We start from the raw sequence: 22116 nt of genomic DNA, 5'->3' as shown, positions 1-22116 counted from the left end.
CATTGTGAAGGGCAAGGGCAACGTGGCCATGAAGGTAAAACTTATCCAGCTTTTGGGAGTATCAGTTGGGTGAGCAACTGTACCCACTCAGGCTCCAGAAAGAGGACAGAAGTACCAGTTGTATCACAGAAGATGAGAGGCTGACTTTGCAAATGTCTGTGGAGAAGAGGGTTAAATGACAAAGTAAAGGGAATTATGGTAGCAAAAGATATACAGATGCTTATTTTATAATGTAGTCATATTTATTTGGCCCTGTACATCATTCCAGTTGTGTCCTCCTGGCATAGAAGTCATGAGATATCTCTGTTCTGTCTCCTAGATGTCCAATGCAATGAGCCAGTTGATTGGTTTGAAGGAGAAGGGTTTGCCTCGCATTGCACGGCTCCTCCAGTCCAACAGCTCTGAAGTTGTCCGGTCTGGGGCTTCTTTGCTGAGCAACATGTCCCGGCATCCTGTTCTCCACAAAACCATGGGTAAGTCATTTCCACCACAGTGGATTCCAGAACAATGTCTGGTTTCCAACTCTTAATACCTGCCCGTCTCGCTTTGTAAACCCCGTAACAGGACCTAACCCAGCTCTGAAATTGGGCAAAGCAGTGTTATTTCTTCTGGCCAAAAGGACAATTACAGGAGATATCTGCAGGCTTAATTAACAAAATGTGTGCTATCTTAGTCTCTACAAGCATGTGGAATGCTTTATAGACAATGACAAATCTGCAGGATCATGAGGATGATAGTGTTCGGGGAACTGAGTTGGTCTTGACTACACATGACCAGTGCCACTGCCCTTCCAGAGACCTGCAGCACTCATTTTGTCTCTGAAAATCAAGTGATGACCATTATGCCATTACATTATTAGTGCCTCCTCCCAGAGATAACACTGTATTATTGCATTGAATAGTGCTAATGCAAATAGCATCATTCATTTGTGCTAGCTTTTATTTAAACATTGATTGGAACATTCCATCTCTTTAGCTCACCAGGTGCTCCCAGATGTATCACGTCTCCTGTCATTCCAGTCTGGAAATACCAACAGCTATGGCGAGATCATGACATCAGCATGTTACACTCTGAGGAACCTCATCATGTCCAACCCACACCTGGGAAAGTCTTACTTGACAAGCAACATGATAAATAATGTAGTAAGCCTGTGCCGAAATGGGTGAGTTTGGGGCAGAAGGCATGGAGAGGGTCATGCGAAGATGTTTTTGAGCCCATACACTCTATGCAAAGCCAGATTAACCTCAGAGCCCTTCCAATACCCTTCAGAGCCTTAGCAAAGCATTATTCTTTCCCTGTGCTCATAAATTGAGAGCCAAAGAAAACTCAAGCATGTTGGTAGACAGAAATCCTCAGTGCTAGTTTCTTGGAAACAGGCAGGAGCCATCCATAGTGAGATTCGTAAAGGGGCCTCAGAAAATTTGCTGCTTGTTTTAAGAAATTCTAAGAAGAACTGAAGCACCAACATCTTAAAGCCTTTTAAAACTTCCAGCCCTTGGAACGGAGGATGTCAGTACGTGGCCTGAGCCCCTGGCACCCTGGCTTCCCACTCAGATCTTCTGCAAACCTTACCATGAAGGTTAGGGTTGAGATTCAAGCACTGCTGATAGACTGGGATTGTGCTTAGCTTCAGTGTTCAGATTTGTTCACCTTACCACTTTTTCTGTTGAAAAGTCCACCTCAAGTGGCAAAGATACAGCTGTGATGATACTTACATACTACAAGTATCTCCAGCGGTCTACACACGTGTATTTTGCAACAACTGAGCAAACTCAACACTTTTTCTTTTAGGACGTGGTTTGTGTTTTGATGGTAGTAAATCCACCCTGCTTGTTATTCACACTCCTACAGCCCTGTGCAAAAGCTTGTCAACCCTTGCCAAGCTCTATGTTCATTTCTGGCCAACCTGGTGTTAAACTTACATGAGCTTTGACCATGTGTTCTGCTTCCTAGACTTTCATCTCTCCTACCATCTGTCTTTGTTTTAAAATATCTTCTACATATAACCTATTGTTTTCTGTTGTGAAAAGATATTTGCATGCCTTCTCCATCAACCACTTGCAATCTACCGCTTGTTTCATGGCAGCGAGAGGTTCTCATCCATTAAAAGTGGCCTCTGTGTTTAGTTTGGTCCTCAGCCAGTGAACATCGGTCAGTTTGCTGCTTTTATATGCTTCCACCCTCCAACAAGCCCAATTAACATGAAACCCAGCCCTCTCCTAAGTCTTCATTGTTTTGAATGATATTTACTTCTGCTTAAAGTCCCACTTTGGATCCCTCAGACCAGTCGTCAGCTAATTTACTACTTCAGCAAAGCATTGCACAACTGGGGTTGTGCTTACCTTAATTGTCTTGACTGCTTTGTGTGATGATTTTGTTTGCAATGACTCACTAAACTGCAAGGAGTTACTAAACTTTGGAGATGTTCTCAGAGTGTTCCTCCTGTCTGTATCACAAATTCCTTCTGAGAAACTCCCCAGTTCTTTCAATGTCCCAAACTCGAACTGTTCCTGTTCCTCCATTGTTCATTTCTGTCCCCAAAGTTTTTTATGCTGTTTAATTCTTATGAGGAAATGACAACAATCTTACTTATTCAAGCCATATCATTTCAGACTGTTCCCATAGAGCAGATGTGAAAGAGTTCTCCCCACCAGTGAATTGAACGCTTGCTAGTACACAAGTTACTTCACTTCTCCCACTTTCCTGCGTAGCCTGTGAAGATAAACAAGGAACTTTAGGGTGGGGTTTGTCCAGTCCTGCATCAGAGAGAGCCTCACCCATTCCCTGATGGTAATAACTAGATCCAACACTTCTACTGGGCGCTCTTGCCTAAGACAGATGCAGACCCCATGTTCCCCATTCCAACAGTGAATGTCGCGATTCAACACCATCAACCTCCTCCTTCCCAGCACCACTGCCAGCAGAAACAGAGAACTGAGGAGGTCTCAGTGGTGACCAAATCACCAGGGAGAACACCATGCCATGTTGCACCTTGTTAGTGTTTTGCAGAGTTTTCTCTAATACTCTGCCTCAGTTTCCCTGTGAACACACTTCCCTCGCCTTCCAGCACTGGCGTTGGTTTGTCTGCATAATGCCTCCCTTGCACATGTTTCCTCTGAACTGGTCTCTTGTTGCATTTGAAGCTGTAAATCGTTAGTTTAAGATGCTCAGACAGTTTTGTATTCATACTATAGAAAGAGCGTCCAGGTTACAGACAAGCAAGTCACGGAGCTTTTCCCTTCTTGTGTTTTTCTCAAACGCCAACCATCACTCCTCCAAGCTGAGGTTTCTTTTTCTTTATGCTTCTTGTAGCTGTAGTCTGAGTGAAAGTCATGAGCGGTTCAGCAGTTTATCTGATAGCTGTGGTTTCTTCTCCTTCCTAGAGATGCCAATTAAATAATTGTCTCTCTCCTGCATATATCCACATCTATGACATGGCCTTCTTAGTGGTGATGGGTGTTGCTTGCTCTTTGCTACTTTTAATCCAAGTTGCCAAAATATTGAATATTAGCTTCCTTTTTTTTTGGTTGGTGATTCTGAAAATCAAGCTACTGTTACTAATTTTAGTGTGATGTCTGATGGCCTTTTCATCCTTTTTCTCCAAATAGCTGAAAAATATTCTTCTGCTGCTCGTTTTCAAGCAACATTATTTCACTAGTAAAATTACATCTTTTTCTCAATAATTCTACTGGCTCCTCTAAAAGCTTGTCTCCAAAATCTCTTCCTGTACTTTAGAGCATCAGATTTGAAGTTCATCTCACAATCCCTTTATCACTTACTTGTTTTAGTTTCTCTTTGTTCATTCACTTTTCACATCATTTCTATTGTGCAATTGAATTTTGCAGTTTAATTCTACCATAGCATTTTACCAAAATTCATCTTTCAAGAAACCCAGGTCTTTCCTTGGCTTTTTTTTTTTTTTTTTTTTTTTGTGGAAGAGAGTTCTTCTCATCCACAGACTTCCTATTTCCCATTTCTTCCAAAGATTGCACCTTGATAATCGATTTTGTAAACTTAGGACATCCTGAAAAAATCCTTCTTTAAGGAATTCCTTGGCATGTCCAGTTTCCCGATGAGCACTGTCAGTCCCATTTCTCACAGTCTGATGAGGATTATTTTGAGGACACAATGTTTTGTGAAGCTGTGTCATACAGGGAGGGTCCTGAGTCTGGTCTCATACCTCTCCATCACCCTGGCTGAGACAGGCTGGGGCTGTTGCACTGAGCCCAGATCAGGAGTCTCCCACAGACAGGACGAGGTCCAGGAGATCAGGAGCAGTGATTACAACCAGCAAGGAGGTTCATATCTAGGCTGTTGTATGAAATGTTCCAAAATTATAAAAGGTACTGCTATGACTCACGGTTTCGGAGCTGTTACGTGAGCAATTATCTATTAACTTGTGCTGAGTAAGGACTTACGGTTGCAGGCATTGTTATTACAAATGTTCCCATCTCCTTCGTCCTCACCAGGCAGCATGGAGCCCGTCCCTCTGCTGCTGTCCCAAAAGGTTCACCCACACTGTCCCTTACAGACTCCAGGGAAGGGTTGGCATCATTTTGCTTCTCTTTCACTCTCCCAACTTTCACACCCCTGCAACACTCCTTCAGCCCAGTTTAATGCTCAATTTTCCACTCAAATCCTCCCCTCTTTTTCATTTGTCCTGTTCTGGTCCCAGAGGTGGTTGTCATGTAATACTGGTGAGAGAGGAAGGAAGGTTTAATTGACAGCCCTCCATCAAGTCTATCCAGCCTCCCAGCTGGAGATGGCCTTATTTAAAGGCTGTCAGTAACATATGTGGGTTGCTGCTCTGTGGCCTGCCAGAGTTCACCGGGGTTGCTTTCATCTTCCCAGCTCCTGTCCAAAAGCGGCCGAAGCTGCTCGCCTCCTCCTGACAGATCTTTGGTCAAACAGGGAGCTCCAGAGTGTGCTCAAGCAGGTAAGGAGAATACTTCTGCTTCTCAGCCGACAAGAACAACCCAGGTCTTGACTCACTGCAGTCAGTGAGTTTGCAAAGGCCATGATTCAGCAGCGAGTCTGGGCAGTGGCTGGAGGAGCCCTGGGCGCTGGGAAGACCGTAGTGCTCTCGGCACACGGGAACCCACCTCAGATCTGAGCGAGAGGCAGCAAATCACAACCACTGCTGCTGGGACTGACTTTAGGGACCAAGTGGACGGTGGTGTGTTGTGTTGGGTGGCTTGTACCCTGAGGATGATGCTAGTTTAGGTGGGCTTTTCTGTGAAACAGCCACCTTGCTCCTGGGGCCGATGCTGTTAACGTGAGCACAGCCCTGCTCTGTGCTGAGAACAGACCTGGATGTTTTTCACTAGCTTGGGAGACTCCCTTTGCTGCAGTCCGTCGTGTAGGATCAGCGTGTCCAAACAGATCCCTGGCAAGGTTCCTCCTCTCTTTCCCCCCATTTTCTTCTGTGTCCATAACCCTCCTCTGTGGTTACATCACCCCTACACTCAGGGTAATCTTTTAAACCAAGAAGAGGAGTATTTAGGATTTGTTTTGCTCCCTGCAACAGAAACTGCGGAAGCGCAGAGCCAGACGGGGCAGCGAGCCAGCTCCCAGCTCGCGGTGGCTGTCTTTGAACAAGTTGGGTTTTTCCAACCCAACAGCAGCAGCACCTGCAGAGAGTAAAGGGCCAAATTAAAGAGAAGGAGTAGCATCCACAAAGGGGAGCACCCTGGGGGCAGGAAGGTAGAGAGCACCTAAATATGGTTCTCATATTAACGGTTAGGGACTTTCTCCGTAGGAGCTTGTGTAGCTTTGTGCTGGGCTCTGCTCAGGAGCCTTTGCCAACTCATTTTGATGTGACTGAGTCATTCCTGTGCTCACACAGATGTTCATTGCATAGGTATACATCAGATGAGAAGGATGGGAGTATGCAAGGATATATGCATCATGTATAAATCTTTGCCATTTTTCCAGGATGAGGAATAAGATGAAATAATGTTCAGTGAATGATTAAGTAAAGGTTTCTTCCAGTAAAGCTGGAGAAGTCTGACTCTTGGAGGACGGAAAGCAATGCAAGGAAGATGAAGTCATAGAATCATACAATGGTTTGGGTTGGGAGGGACCTTGAAGCTCATCCAGTTCCAACCTCCTGCCATGGGCAGGGACACCTTCCACTAGACCAGATTGCTCCAAGCCCCATCCAATCTGTACCAGTCAGAGACTTTGAAGAAGCTTCTTTGGGGGAAAGCTAGAAATAAGGAAGTCCATCAATAAGGGCAATGTGTTAAAGGCACACAGAGGGAGGACAGAGGCTGTCCTGAGGCTGTCTGAGAATGAAACACACTCTTTAAGCAGAGGACAGCTGTTGAAGTGGGGCAGGAGGCTCTCTCTCACAGCAATAGATAGCTATCAGTTTTGAAATTGATACATACTCACTGCACTTTATCTACTTCATATATATATATACTTCCTATTTATCTGCTTTTTCAGCAAGGATTTGATAAGAACATGATGGGATCTTTAGCTGGAACGACCTTCAGGACCCTCTCATCCAGATTTTAGGAGCCCCTCCATGTGCCTGTAGGTTGCAGGTGAGAACAGGGCCCTTGTGCATGAGGAAGGGGTGGTTTGGGGTAAAGCAATAACTGATTAATTGCATTTTGCCAAATCCTCTCAGGTGGGGCTTTTCACAGGCCTCTTTCATTCCTGAATTTTGAGTAATGTTGTCCAGATAGTGTTGGTAACATGCAATTAATTCCAGCACATGCGATGACATTAACCATCTCTTAGGGATTTTTTGAGCCCTCAATAATCCACCCGTAAACCTCATGTCAAAATCTGCAACTACATGCTGTCATCCCAAAAATCCCAATAGAGAAACCAGGTTAGAGAAATCTGGGGCAGAATCTGCACTGCACCATTATGGTTTTTCATTCAGTGTGAAGTGAGGATTTGATCTGTAAAGCATTTTTTATCCATAATTCCCACTGAAGGGAAAAGCTTTAAGCACTTTTCAAATATCAGATGGCTCTATGAGGGGCATTGAGATTATCCAGAATGAATGATTTGCTCTCTTCCTCAACATGCTCTTTGCAACCAAACAAAATGTGAGAGAAAATGGTGCAAAAGACCATTTTACCCAGGTACAGATTTCACTTCTTACTCTGTTGGGATGTTTCCCCTGAGACTCAGAGAAGCATGAAAGTCTAGGGTGAAAAGCTATGGGCAGTGCAGAAACTGAGTACAGGCTAAGAAATAAGATTGAAAGTTGGTTTTGAATGTAATGAAATATTTCTTGAATGCTTTAATTATCTGGGGTTTTGTTTTCCCTTTGTTTTTTTATTCCATTTCAGAATTTGGAATTGATTCATGTCCAGGAAGACAACCCTTTCACAGTTACTTAGGATGTTAAAGGTGTAGAGTGTTACTGAGTTTAACTCAACTGTAAAGCAAACTAAACATATGGATTTCATGTGGATGATACTAATATTTTTAAGCATTTTCTTCTTTTTAGGGGGGAGAAGGGACTTTTATTGAGGTTATACTTTCTTGATGTCAATAATTATGTTTTTGTTTTTGCAAAGAGTGTGTCTGTGTAACTATGCGCGTGTCGCTGTGTATGTGTGCATGCAGGCAACATACATGTGTACACGTGGTGAGTAGGATCTTCCTACAGGCTTAGTCCCTTGTCTTCCACTGAAAGTCAGTGTGAGTTGTGCAGTTTAACCCCCTTGGAGAGTTTTGTCCAATTCCACCCAACCCATGCACCAAATACTGCCACACTAAAGACTTGTCACAACTTATTTTTACCCACAAGTATAAAAATTGCCAATTTTAGGTCAAGTTCCCCCATTGCATATGGCCATTATCAACAGATACACACGATACTCTTCTTTACAAAGGCTGGTTATTCCTAACATTTATGAACATGGGCTTCTTTTCTGCTTATGATTTTTTCTCCAATGAGCTCTTATAGTTATTAGCATTTTCTTTCCTGTTACGTGAACTCTTTGTCTCAAGCAGCGAACTGACGTCTGCAAAGTCTTTCCTGGCTCTCAGTAACCCTTCTCTGAAGCTACATGTGAGGGAACAATTACAGCACATCTGCAAAGCATGAACATTACTGGGTCCCAAACCATTCTGAGCACCAGAACAACTCAGTCTCGTGATTGTACCTGGACAAATGTGGCATTTGAGATGCTGAACTGGAGACAGGCAAAGTGGTTTTCCCTTGGGATCATTGACTGCCACACAGGAATGAGAAAAATGAGGGGGTATTGATATGCAAAGGAATGTAAGCAGTTGTGTGAATTCAAATTTGGAAATATTTTAATTCTTGGGATCCTTAATTACATGAATCACGCTGTGATGCTAAAGCTGTGATAGGCGATTGCTGAGCTTATCTTAGGGCAACCTACTTCTTACAGCAGGAACTGTGTGATGAAAGAAGCTGATCTTCCTCTGTCCAGAAGAAAAATATCCTCTACCTGTCCCTGGAGGGGATGGAGCTCAGATCCACAGGGAAAGGACCAGCTGAAGATGCATTTGCTGGCTGTCCCCACACACACAGTTATTGCTTCTTCAAACAGTGCAGGGCTACAGGACCCTGTTTTGCAAATATCAGGGTGCAGGAGGTGCTTGGGAAGGATGAATTGTGAGCCTGGAAAGGGAAAAACAGTCTCATTTTTTGCAAGTGTCAGACTCCTAAATTGGTGGGAAACAGCATGTCCCATTCCTTCACAGAAATGGGGTGATTTGTGCCCACTAAAGAACCGTCCATGAAATTCAGATTTGATCTGTCACAGCTCTAGAGCTAAGAAATGTGGTGGCACTTGTTCATCCCCTGTTCAGACCACAGGGAGCACGTGTCCACAGAGGGAGATCATTTTCCAGCTGTTTTTTTTTTTTCTCTTGGACTACAAAGAGTGGCTTAATCTTGTGCACTTTAATGAGAAGCAACTCTTTGCTTGCCTTCACCCACGTTCAGTCGAGAGCTTTCTGCGCTGTGCTCCCAGCCAAATGAGAGAGGAAAAAAGCACCTTTGAAGTGGGAGCTAGAACCAGGAGAATCCGGTAGGACAGTTTCAGGAGCATTTAAACAGCGGCAAAGGAGCCCCAGCCCGTGGGCATGCCCTTGCCATTCCCTGCCAGCTCTTCCCAAGCTGGATGCATATTCTCAGTTCAAAATGTTTTTGGCAGGACCCAACACTGTGGATATCCAAAACGGTGGCAGTATCCACAGGCAGGATTGTTACAGTTTTGGTGTAAAAGTATGTTGCATGCCATTTTGCATTCAGATTTGTTCCTGTAATTACATGTTCAGCAGAAGTCCTGGGAGCTAATGTTTTTCTCTGTAAAATTAATTGGGGAAACCTAACTGCAAAACGTAATGATGGAATATTGAGGAAATTCATTCTAATTGGCTGTTATTTAGGCTTTAGTTTAAAGCACTGCTGCTGCTTTCAGCGGTAATGCAGTTTGCTGAATCACTTTATAAGGCGCAAAGAGCCATAGCTGGATGATCATCACCTCACAATTAAATTTACAAGGACTAGAGATTTCATTAGTAAGTATTAGACTCCAAGAGACAGATACATCATTTTATGAATACAGCAAAGTTGTTTTTCCAAAGCTAATAAAATGATAAGAATAAAAATCTGTCTCCATCCTCAGAGATGTTCAAAACATGACTGGGCACAGCCCTGAGCAATCTCATCTGGCTTTGACATTATCCCTGCTTGGAGCTGGGCACACCAGAGAGGTTCTTTCCAATCTCATTTGTTTTTTATGATGCTGTATGTTACTGCTTTCATACCTCAGAATATAGCTAACTCGAGAGAGCAGTGGGCTGTGTGAACTGGAACTGCTCTGCCAGCCCAGGGCTATTTTGCAGCTATTACTTCCCAGGAAATTCCTGATGCTCAACTCTATTTTCCTCTCAGTCACTCTTTTTAAAAGCTGGACTGCAGACTCCACTCGAGTCAGTGAAGTGACACTGATGCCCAATTATGAGAAGAGAAAGGAAAATCAGACTTATTGGAGTAACTGCTGTTGCTCATAACCAGCACTTTCGGGAGCTCAGTGAGGTTCCCTCCTTCAGAACTGGATGTTGTTTTCACCTCCAATCCAGTTTTTATTCTTTCATTCTAGGGAGGTATTCTTAAAGGCGTATTTTTTACTGTGACATCCTCTTCGATGAGCTGGTTTCCTGATTCTTGCTTCTTTAAGAACCAAGGTAGGGCGTACCCCCAATGATAGGGACAAGGGCAGGTCCTCAGCATGTAGCACATGCCCTGGGTCACAGTGATGGAGAATGACTGAGAAGGGAAGGGCCGTAGCTGGCAGCACCTTTAGCTCTGTCAGCAGCAGAAATAAAAGCGGTTGGGGCCTGATTTGTGCGCAGGACACACAACCATGTAAATAAATACCATACTTGTTTGTCCTGGGCTTAGCAGAGCTTTTTGGTCTATTTTCTCATAAATGCTTTGTTTTTTTCGTGTATGTACAATCCAACCCACCCCAGCATTTCAGAAGCCTCATGGACGAGTAGAAGGCAGTAGGCAGTTTTATTCCTCTCTGACCACACACTAGTTTGAGACCAACTTAGCCTACCAGTCCATAGCTATACAGTGTATTCTGTAAGATATAGGTATGTGAGAATAATGTATCAGAGTTTTGTTTTGGCTGTACTGTATGTATTTGCTTCATTGGAAAAGCTGAAATCAATAAAAATTGCTGGAATTTCTTCAAGCTTCCCAATTTGACTGGTTTTATTTTGTTTGTCTTGCCAGTGTTAGGAAAGAATCAAGCATCTATATGAAGGTCTGTAAAAGCCTGTTAACATTCAGCAGTGATCAGACTAGGCTGCTCTGTCTTATGGCAGTCTGAGTAATGAAGCTTTAAATCCTGTTTCCTCCATATGTGTGAAGATGCTCTTACTATTTATGGCTTATACTTCTGAGTTCAGCTAATTGTTCCTTTAACTCCTTTTTGGTATATTTAAGATGGTTTATGCTGAACCTGGCAAAGGTTATGATGTCTTTCCTATTTTTGTCTTAAGCTTTTTGAAAGACACCTTCTGATAACCTCCTTCTCCTGCTGCTTAACCAGGTCAGCTCTCTTCTCCCCTTCCTCCAGGATTCCTTATTGGTGGGGTGTGCTGAGATTGTGTTTCAATGTGATAAGCACAGTCCACATTGCCTGTAAAGTTAAATTCTCCCTTTCTTTTTCCTTTTACAAGCACTATCCTGTAAGTCCCCCTTTTGGAAGATGAGTACTGGATATTTAGGCTTTTGCTGATCCAGATGTTGATGTTATGGGGAAGCTCTATAAATGTAAGGTTTGAGGCCAGACTTTTCATGCTAATCAGGACCCCATTAAGGCTGCATCTGCTCTGGGGACTGCCCAGCCTGCTCCATGAAATTGCTGTCAGCAGCGTCTAAGAATTTGGTCTCTGCATCATCCTGCAGCAACGTAAGCTCAGCCTACATGGGGATAGCAGGATGTGCAGGATGCACAAAAGGCTTTGTACTTCCAGTACTGGGGAGCACTGCAGTGTATAAATGCTGGCTTTTACAAAAGAAACAAGGAAGCAGCATTGTCTTGATCTCCTTCAGAAGAAAGCTCTTCAAAGCAGAAACCTGGCAAAGGGGAAGGTGGTTTCAGCTACGAGGTGTGTTTAGTTCGTTTACTCAAGGCGATGCTGAGGAATAATTCTTACCACTGACAAGTATCTTATGAAAAGAGGATTCGCAGCCTATCAGGCAGGCTTGGCACAGCCTGTGATTCCAGGCATGGGACAAGGGACAGGCTCACCCCATGCCACACTGCTCAGAGCTGCTTTCCAGGAGCACCCCCTGCTGCTCTGCTGAGCTCTTTGAAAGGTGGGCAAGCACTGAAGGATTAAGCACAAAGGCAAAGCACCCAAACCCCAATGTCTTAGCCAGGTTTGCAGCGGCACTTCAAAACCAAAACTGCATTGGCAACTGTGAGCATTCCTTGCTTAAGCTGCTTCTAAGCCACAGTGCAGTAGGCGTATCTGCAAGTGGTTTTGAATATAGCACCTATTTGTCTTACAGAAGTCCAATAAGGAGCAATGTATCCAGAACTCCTTGAGAGAGTTAAATATTGATGTTGCGTACATAGTAGTGATGTCCATCCCGCAGCTTCTTCAGGCACAAATCACATCTAAGACGGGTCCTATAAATTACACGCTAAAAGAGCAAGTTTAGCACAGATGCAGAGTGTCTAAAACTAATGCAGGTGAGTCCTACCTCCATATTCTTCAGTGGGCTCTCTGGACACTGAAGAAGGGCAGGATATGTCAGCATAGCTCTCAGCACGTCTCCAATTTGGAACTCAAGAGTTGCTCAGCAATGGAGCTGATACAGGACTGTGTGCTTGGATCTCTCTATACCATTTGCAGCATGTAAAACGAATACCAAGAAATGGGTATGTCTTTTTATTTTGGGATCTGTATCCTCTGTATGAACACATACGAAAAGCCCATTTTTGGACAGGACAGTCTGTAGACACACACGCAAAGACCACAGGGCAGTTTGCAAGAAAAAGACAACCAAGGTGGCTCCTCGTGATGCAGATGGGATGAAAAATGCAGCTCCAGAGGCTGGTTCAGAGACTTGAGGACTTCTGTGGGGCAGACGGTCATGAATGCACTGATTGAGCACAAATGCACTGGTACTGCAGCAGGAATCAAAGGAAGAAAATGGATGCTGCAGGGTGCAGAGTGCCCACAGAGCACTTCTCCAAAGTAGAGCGAGCATAAAGTCCTTGGAAACCTTACAGGTCCTACAGCTCATGGGATCTCAAGTAATGCATGGTGCATGGGAGCCCAGCAGACCCCACTGCCCATTTTCAGGTCCATGGGATACCTTCCCACAGATCCCAGGCATGCCCCGAAATACCTGACATCCCCAAGCCATACCCCAGAGGATCATTGCTTCCCAGCCAAGAGCAGTTCCCAATTCCACAGCACAGACACCACATTGGACCGTGCAGGGCACCCCTAGGGAACACCAAGCCCAACCCACACACCACAACAGCACCAACGACCCCACAGTACCAACATCTCCTGCTGGGACATCCCTAACAAAGCTCCTCTGTCTCGGTTTCCCACATGCTGGGTGAGATCACCCCAAGCAGAGGCATTGCTGTGGCATCCCGGCCCCACGGCACGCTGCTGAAGGACACGTGGCAGCCCATACCAGAAAGCACTGCCCCATGAAAGCAAGGCATATGCAGAAGAGGTTCAGCATATGCATGGCACCCACAGCCCAAAGCCCCCACAGCGCTCGTGCACCCACACCCCAGGGCATCTCCACCGCAGGAGCCGGGGGCCTGGGTCAGGAGCAGGCATGGGGAGTGACTCATTCCCTACTCACCTTCCCTGTAACGTGCATGACTTTGTGCTCCTCTGCCTATAACCCTCATTTGTATCTTTCCCACAGTTACCTGTCCCTGCAGATTTAATCTTGCCAAGCACGGAAGTTGTTACTTATCCAAGGTTGTACTTGGCCCCTTCCTCGGTGCTTTCTAAGCTTGCCTTTCTCTTGGGAAAGCCTTTTGATGGACTCCTTTTGATGAGGCATTCCAAACACAGGGCCATGTCCATTTCATCTAACAACAGGAGGTCTCTCCTTTGCACTGTTGGGATGCAGGAAAATATTGAAGCTCTACCTGAGCCTTTACAGCATATTCTTCTCCATCAGGGTGGGTGGAGTGGTGACATCCAGAGCAACATTTCCGGGGTTAAGGAAACTGTGTGCAGTTTGTCAGGATGCGGAATGCTCACACTGAGCATCCTCCATCTGACTGAGCCCCAACAATGCTTCTCCAGCTCTGTCTCCCATTACAGCCCTCTGCAACTTGATAATCTCACGCAGGAAAGGCTTTGACAAGAGAGTAATTACCTTTCTATCACCACCCTCCTGTGCACTCATTCTGTGCTGAGAGATGACCAGCTTTGAGCACTGCTCGACGCTGTCGTACCCACTCACAGAGCCTGCAGGAGACCCGCCTAAGCCTGGTTTCTCCCTTGACCTTCTGCATTTCTGCAGATGAGGAGCAAAGCAGTTGCAATCCCCCCAGCTTCTCAGCAGTGAATGCCCTCTCACTGCTCGGCATGCCCGGCTTCCCAAGGCAGTACAATGGGAAAAGCAGCAGGGAGACATTTCCAGAAGTGATAAAGCTCTTGGAAGTTCCTGGCACTGCAAAACCCAAATACTTTCCCAGAGAACCAGAGTTCCTCCCTCCTTTCCCTGGCACTTCTCTCCACAAAAAGCCTTATAATTGCACTGCAGGATCTTACCTAACAGATTTGAGCTCGGGCAATAACTGTAACTGCTTTTGGGTCCCGAGGCCAAGTTTCAGTCTGAGAGATGACCCAGACTGGGTGCTGTACAATGAAGTATAGCAGAGATTTGCTATGTACATCTTATTGCTTTCTTCCTTATGTTTTCTATTCTTTCCCCGGGAAGCTTCTTTATCTCACAGTACAGGTAACTCCTGCTTCACTCAACAAAGATCTCTCCTGGCGGAACAGGAAAATCAGTCTCATTGTCAGCAGGGCTGAAAGAAATGCTCAAAAAAATGTAAAGGGAAAAATTGGAGATGATCTGAGTGTCTTTAGTTCCACCCTGAGCTCTCTGTAGCATGTTTTACACATAATGAAAACTGATGTTGTATCCCACCAGGGGAGGAGAGACAGCCAGGAGCGGGAAAGGTGCTGGTTTAGCATCAGAACAGGGCCATTGGCAGGGTCACAGTGAGACTCTGAATTTCCCAGGCAGCAGCACATCTCCCAAATGACTTCTGTCATTTTTGTCTGTGCAATGAGAAACTGGCTGTGCCTATCCCAATTTACTGATTTGACTTATTCAAGGGTAACCCAGAAGTGACATAGAAATGATTTCCTGTAGGATGTGAAGAAGCAGGGAGTAAAAGAACCAGGAGAAAGGGGAGAAGAGGGAGATGGCTCAGGCGAGTGTTGATGCTGTTCAAAGCCATGACTGCCTGGTACATGGAGCAGAGCCTGCACCCATTGCCACTGCCCCTGGAGTCTCCTGAGTGAAGCAGCAGCATCACTGCAGGGCTCAGCCACCGTGGGAAAGTCAACGGAGCCACGGCACATCCCAGCTCAGGTGAGTCAGAGCCGCACCTTGCTCTGAGCAGGAGGCAGCAGAGCCCGGAGAGGCACCCAAGAAAAGGCAGAGCACAAGAGGGTGCTTTGTACCCATGGGGGGCCCTGGGAACCCATCCCCACTCCCAGGCACTGCAGCCATCAGAATCATCCCAGTAAAAACAGGGGTGAGGCCGTGTGCTGGAGCGTGACAGCCAGTGGGATAAGGAGAATGGATGGAGGAGATTTTCCTAAGCATAGCAGGGAAAGACTGACAGTGACTGGCAGGTCTCCAGCAGGCAAGAAGGGAACGGGATGAGCAGTCACCATTACTCATGGGCAGGTAGCTAACTGCTCAGCTTTGCCCTGGGAAGGGTCAAAGAGAGCCCAGTGCTGAAAAAGCTGAGACCATGGCATGTGGAAATATCTTCTCGATGACTCTCCTCTAAGCTCTGTCCTCGCCACAGCCCTTCTGCCATGGACCACATCCCTGAGGGGGAACTGCCAGCATGAACACACTCTGCAATCCCCAGAAACCAAGGCTGGGGCTTTGGTCCACACATATCCTCGTGTTTGGCAGAGAGATGGAACCTTTTGATCTCCATTCTGAGTTGGAGGGACAGGAGTAAGTGATGGTGGGGGACACATGCGATGCCATGCAGCCCTATGGCTGTGTAAGGACAGTGATGTGGTGTGTTCTGGCAGCAGCAGAGCTGAAGTGCCTTCCATAAGCTATCCAAAGGCGATATGCAGCCCTCCTGGGAGTGGTTCAAGGGCAGCACCTCCATGCTCTCCAGTGCAAACCCAGACTGAGCACCAGTGTGGCACAACCTGAGGCCAAACCCTGAGGAGGAGCCAGGCCAAAATAGTTGGTGCCTTCAGGTTTCATTTAGCAAGAAGCTGCAGGGGCAATCTCCATGTGAGAGCACTGTGGATCTTTCTGTCCTTGCTTATGGATGTGCCACTGGACTGCTCCTCCTGCCCAGAATGAGCAGGAACATGAGGATCCTCTGCCCAGACTGTTGTCACCACCCTGGCATCCTCCTTTGGGACACAGAGAGCAGAGGAGCTTGGTACAAGCAGAGGCACCAGTGCTGGCACCATGACAGTCTCTCTCGAGGGCTCCAGCCTGGGTGGGATGGGTATCTCCTCACCTTCTCCTTCAACATCTTAGGCCCAGCTAGGAGTGAGTTTATCTCATTTACAGGTGCACATTTTGGCCTTTGGGCATCTGTTCTGCTGTTGTTTGAAAGGGTCTCGGGCCATTAACACATGGTTCCTGCTTCAGCGCTGAGCTGGCTTCACAACACCCTGCAGGCGCAGATCAAGAGTCCTGGGGAGATATTGCCGTGCCTCTTCCTTCCCAGAAATCCTGGCACAGAACTCCTACATCACCTTAGGTGCTCTGAGATACCCCCGGCTACCTCCTGGCTGCTGGAAGGGCTCAGGATGCACATCACTGATCAGGAATCTGCCTCTAGCATAAAGCTCGTGTCCCTGGGAGACAGCCCAAAATCTGAACTTTCGTGTCTGAACCCAGATTCTTGCTTTCAGCATCGTTCCAAGCAACCAAGGCTGTTGGCTTCAGACAGACCTTGGCACCCACTGAAACCAAACTATACATTTAGGGCCTTAAATTTCACTCGTCAGGAAAGGGCTGCCCAAAGCCAGCGGTGATTTTGCATCGTCCTCTGCTCCAAGGTGCAAACCTGGAATGTTTTAGTGGGACCCAAGGATTTCCAGAAAGGGTGAGTGAACTCAGAGCATCCGGATGCTTATATGCTTTTAAAGTCGTCATGGGGGTCTCCAAGCATAATTTGCTCAGCACAAGTTTGCCAGCAGTGATAGTGGTGGTGCAACAAGGGGTACCCTGTGCCAGGCTGCTGGCATTGTGGAAGGAAAGGATTTACCATCGCCTCCTCTCTAGCTATGGGCAGCTACCAGTTGCCCACAACTACCTCATCTGCACAGTTTTGCAGCTTGCTTGCATTTATCTCATTTTTAAGCTGCCAAACACCAGCTCTCCATAAACTGAGCTAAACAACCACATCTCTAAAGCTTCTCTTCCCACCCTGGCCTTCATTGCTCATTCCCTGTTAGCAGAAATCTCATAGGCTCAATCCACCCTCCTCTGGGCAGATTAAAATTAGATGCTGAAGTCTAAGGTAGTTGCTCTGGGTTCCCTTCAAAGCTAGTGGAGAGAAACAGTGTGCCCAGCATGTGGTTCACCCCGTCATCAGACAGGGGTGGAAGGAGGGGCAAAGTAATGATTTTCTATTTCCACTGCTGATTCAGGAAGTCCAAATTGAGAGAAGTGATGCTCAGACGTCACTGTAGGTGGCCTGAACCTCACCTCTTATCTTTTGTGAGTGCACATACACAGAAACACCCACTCTAATGCTATATTGCAAAGGGACAATCTTCATTCTAGGATGTCGGACCGCTCTACCTCCACAGGATGGGATAGCAAACAGCACATTTCTTGTGTCTTTCTGGCACGACCATGAAACTGGTTTCAGACCAATAAAGAGGGTGAAAACAGGCAGAAGCTTTGCAATGCTCCCGCAAACCCACGCTGTAACCCACCATTAGAGAGCTGCCAATTACGGCCATCACCTCTTCTCTGAAAAACCCACCTCCTGGAGTCATGAAGCCAGCTAGGACATTCGCTTTCCTTGATTTCCAAGCAAAAGTCTGAAGAGAAAAGCTTGACATCCTCAGCACCACCCATGTGCTGGAGGGTAAGGCGCCTTTAATGGTTAGGATTAAGAGGACTTCACTGTAAATAGCTGGGCTCTCTGAGTCATGTTCATAGCTTGGTTCATCTTGCTCATCCCTGGAAGGAAACGCTTCTAACTGGATTTCCTTTGCAATTTGTGCCTGCTTTCAGTATATGTGGTTGGACATAAAGTAATGCAGAGAAAGGCTGCGTGGCAAAAGAATGCTTCATCTGATTGTCCAGCCTTGCTTTTTCTGGTGGTGCTCTGACCCCCAAGCGAGGGTTGGAAATGGTGCCCGTAGCCTGCAAAGGCAATGAAAATGAGACATCTTATTCCCCAAACAGGGATATCTTGAATCCATCAGTTGTGTCTGGCAACACAAGGAAACATCTCACAGATTTGTACAAAGGTGAGTGCTGGTGGCTAAGCAAAGGGAGATGCTACCAGGTGAAACCTGAAGGTAGGAAGTGAGCACCCAGTGAAAGCAGTTGGGTATTTCATTTACATTTGTGTCATGGGAGATCTTCTCTCACGTGTGTGTGTGTGTGTGTGTGCAGGCACATGCACATGCCTGAGGGATGAGGCTCATTTCTCAGCCTGGCCTTTTCCCACAGACTTACGAGCTTGTGGTACTGTTGCAGCATGTTCAGGTCAAGCTGGAGGAAGACTGGAGGTCTGCAGCGTGATCAGGGCAACCCACATGGAATCTTCTCCTACAAAACAGATGGGTATTTATGCTCATGGTCTTGAATTCAATAAGAGGCTCAGTTTTGCAAGCCATTGCAATGGAGCCACAGGGCTAAAAGAGCTCAAACACTCAATTATGAAGGCGCCTTTCCTAGCAGCGGGCCACATCACTGCACACACTAGCTTAGGAAATGCCTCTGGCCAGATACCCAAATTGACAGATACACAACTAGTGACCAGCTATGTAGACAGAGCTGTTATATGTACTGTTCTCCACAGCGCACGGCAGCTGTCTGGCCAGCATGGCCTTTGCAGACACAAAAATAATGCTTCTAATATGACTTCTCTTTGAACGTAACCAGACAAACATGAGCTGCTTTGTGCAGACAGATGCTAATTCACCTCATTCGTAACCTTCTGGGCTGTTTAAGTTTACACCTCTATAAAGATCTCAGGTTCTGAGATGCTGAACTTGACCCCTCATAAACTCAGACCACATTAAAAACCCCACTGGCCTCATTCTTCCCTTTTCAATCCAAGTGGAAACTAGTAGGAAGAAGAGTGAAATGAATAGTCCAAATTCCAAATTATCAAATACCCTGCCAAGGTAAGGCTAAATCTTAGAGTCACTGCCAATTACCTGTGGAGGGATGCTAAGCCATCCCACTCTGCCCGGCTGGTGTTAAGGAGCTTTAGTGTAAAGAGGCACTGAGCTTTGGCAAAGAGCTGCACTGAATAAGGACAGAACTGGGAACTGGGCGTGTGGACAATTCAGCTTTTAGTGCTGTTAAGCATCTCGGGCTGAGCCTGGACTTCATTGCTCTGTCACAAAAAGACAAAGATTGCAGATAATGAGCTAATAACACTTCACTTTCCCAGCCTGCTTTGCATCTTCAAAGCACTCCTCAAGAACAAACTAATTAACTGTCCAGAGCAGAAGCTCATGACTAAGAGCTGAGAAACCACGTGAATCAACCCGCTTGCAACAGCTCTGTGCAGCTTTGAGTAAAAACTCCTTTCGGAGGAAGGTCTGTTCACTGCCCCGACTGGTCACACCAATCCCCAGCCACATTCCAGGGCTGTGAGCCGAGTGGATGGACCCAGCCCAGGAGAAGCCCCAGTGACTTCAAAAGAGCAACAGCTCAACAGGAATGCCCCAAAACCAACCGTGTGGCTTCCTCCTTTTAATCTGCATGGGCACTTGAAAGTGCTGAGCTAACAGTCCCTTGGCAAAGCTCTGTGAAACGAGGGCTCATCCCACTCCACGCTGGAAGACTTTATTTGCAAACAGCCTTTTTCCAAGACCATTAATCCAGAAAGAACCAGGGTCTGTTAGTGCAGAATTAGCTTTCCTTAACGTAACCCTGAGTGCTATGAACCTGGCCTTGGAGCTGTGTCTCCAGCTTACAGAGCTGTGTTGAAGTCCCAGCTCACTTACTCCTTGCTTTGGGCAAATTATTTGCTTCCTCAAGAATGTGACTTCTCTTGCAGGTCCTTGGCTTTTGGGGAACACGGGTCACATCTACCTGAGCAAAATAGAGATGAGAACGTCATGTTTTTTTCTATGGGTAAATGAGCTCAGAGACCCAGCCCTGTGAAAGAATTTAGACATTTCAAGCCAAGAATTTTGCCATGGAAACTCCTGCCTAGCTACGTCTATTTCCACCAGGAAACATCCCTGCTCTGCCTCTGAGGCAGAACCTTTATGCGACAGACCAAATTAAACCCAGTTTCTCCACATCCTCTGCAGATTTCAGCCCACAGGTTGTGAGGGACTGCTGAGGAGGAAATGCAGCTGCGGGGCTTGCTAAAGGGTGAGCGCCTCACCAAATCCCAGGACACACTTCAGGGATGCCAGCCCCGTCTCACAACACCTCAGTCCCAGGGATGCTGGGATTTCAACATACAACCTCCCCACTGTAGCATAGGCATCCATCCCACCCGATGTGCCAAGGACTTTGCAATGAAGCACTCGCTGCCCCTCTGCTTTGTCCAAGGTGTTAGAAAGTCCAGTTTGAATCTGCAACTTCCACTAAAGGCTTGAGGTGCCTCAGGGAGACCTTTCTGTAGCTGCAGCTCTCACATCTGTGAGGCAGGTCTTACGGGCCGAATGCTTCTCCATAGAGCTCGGGGCTGGGTTTCCAAAATATCTGTCTCAGGACACTGAGGTCTGGGAAAAAATCCATGCATGAGTTTTGTGCCTGTAAGAGCCAATGTCTTTATGAAACACCCAGGGTTGGTATTTATGCTGTGCCCCATGGAGCCACCCACAGCTGGGACATGGAGCAGACAGTGATTGCTGCCCTTCAGTTCCTCATCTGGTTTGTGGGCAGAAGCTTTGGGGACTTTTGCATCATTTTTCTTTCTTTCCCCAAATAAAGTTCTTCCTTTTGGGCTGGTTATTGGTTTGTGTGTGGTAGGTTTGTCCTGCCCTTAGCCCAAGGGCCTGCAAGCTACAACTGGGATTTCCCTGCAGCCACCAAGAAATGCCAATAACTTCCAGAATCCTTTAGCTACTCTTCCTTCGCAATGATGATGTTTGGATGGCTGGAGTTAATCACAGGGCTTAGGAACTTACAGGACTAATTGCCCCATTGAGCAAATAATCAGGAGCTGGTTCCCATCCTGCTGCAGTGAGCTCCTTCCAGCCAGGACCCCGTCCTCCTGGCTTTGCCATGCCAGGTCACACAATACTGAATCACCCTTTGGAGATATTGATCTCTGCCCACTGCCAGGAGAGATCTGGAATCGAAACCAGGAGACGAGTGTATCTGCTGAGCATCACTGTGAGCTGGGATGAATCTGGACCTACAGCGTCTGGTTTACATCGTGCAGCCGGAGGAGCAGCAAGTTGAGCCCTGGCTGGAGCTAATGGTCTCCAGGGATCCTACTGAGAGATCTGGAGCTCTGCAATGCTGACATCTCCTCCATGCTGTCACTGCTCCATCATGGAGCCCTTGGTGAAGCCAACCCAACGTGACATCCATGGAGCTGTGGGCACCGAGGAGGGTGATGGGGAGATCCATCAGATGCTCAGCCCAAGGAAGGAGACCTGTCCTCCTGGAAGGGCCCTTGGGCACCTCTTCCAGCACCCAGGAATGCTTCTTGGTCTTTGGCCAGGATGATTCTGCTTGCAATTATATCAAAGTGTTTGAAACACTGGCCTGAATGAAAGCTCTGAGGTGGAAAACGTCCCAAAGCCAAGTATTCCCTTTCCAGAACATGTTGGTCCAAAAAAATCAGCAGAATTTGAGAATTACAGAACTGACTTGAATTTCATGTTGTGTCAATTTCATTTTAAGGTGTGGCATGGCGCACAGCTAACACACTGACAGGTCACAGTGTAGCACTGCATCACCTGAGAAGTTAGAATAATTGCTCTATTTTTACAGCTAATCAGCAGCATCTGGTTCACAGCGAAAGATCAAAGTTCCCCTGGATCAAAGTGCTCCATCTTTGTCAGGATATCAAAGCCAGATTTATTGCTCTGTGACTGTGTTTGTTTACAGGTGCAGATAAAAGGGACGAGCTGCTCACAACACTTCCGAAACCAGGAGAGCACTGTCAGTGGGGTGATCTCAATATTGCACCGTGTCACAATCTAAGGCATCAG

At 46.5% G+C, this 22116-nt stretch overlaps 1 protein-coding gene across 1 annotated transcript in view; it reads left to right on the top strand.

Annotated features, from left to right (window-relative positions):
- The window catches only part of PKP1 (plakophilin 1), a 40230-nt gene extending 32848 nt beyond the window's left edge, over positions 1-7382 (top strand). The window contains exons 10-14 of the mRNA XM_030473580.1: positions 320-473; positions 976-1162; positions 4852-4936; positions 6451-6551; positions 7314-7382. Coding sequence (XP_030329440.1) covers positions 320-473; positions 976-1162; positions 4852-4936; positions 6451-6522 — 498 coding nt within the window. The 3' untranslated portion in view covers positions 6523-6551; positions 7314-7382. The remainder of the gene's footprint in view (positions 1-319; positions 474-975; positions 1163-4851; positions 4937-6450; positions 6552-7313) is intronic.
- Positions 7383-22116: the final 14734 nt, after the last annotated feature.

Source organism: Strigops habroptila, chromosome 18 (genome assembly GCF_004027225.2).
Source record: "Strigops habroptila isolate Jane chromosome 18, bStrHab1.2.pri, whole genome shotgun sequence".
Taxonomy (NCBI): Eukaryota; Metazoa; Chordata; class Aves; order Psittaciformes; family Psittacidae; genus Strigops; species Strigops habroptila.
Note: the sequence above shows the minus strand (reverse complement) of the source record. Positions and strands in the feature narration are given on the sequence as shown.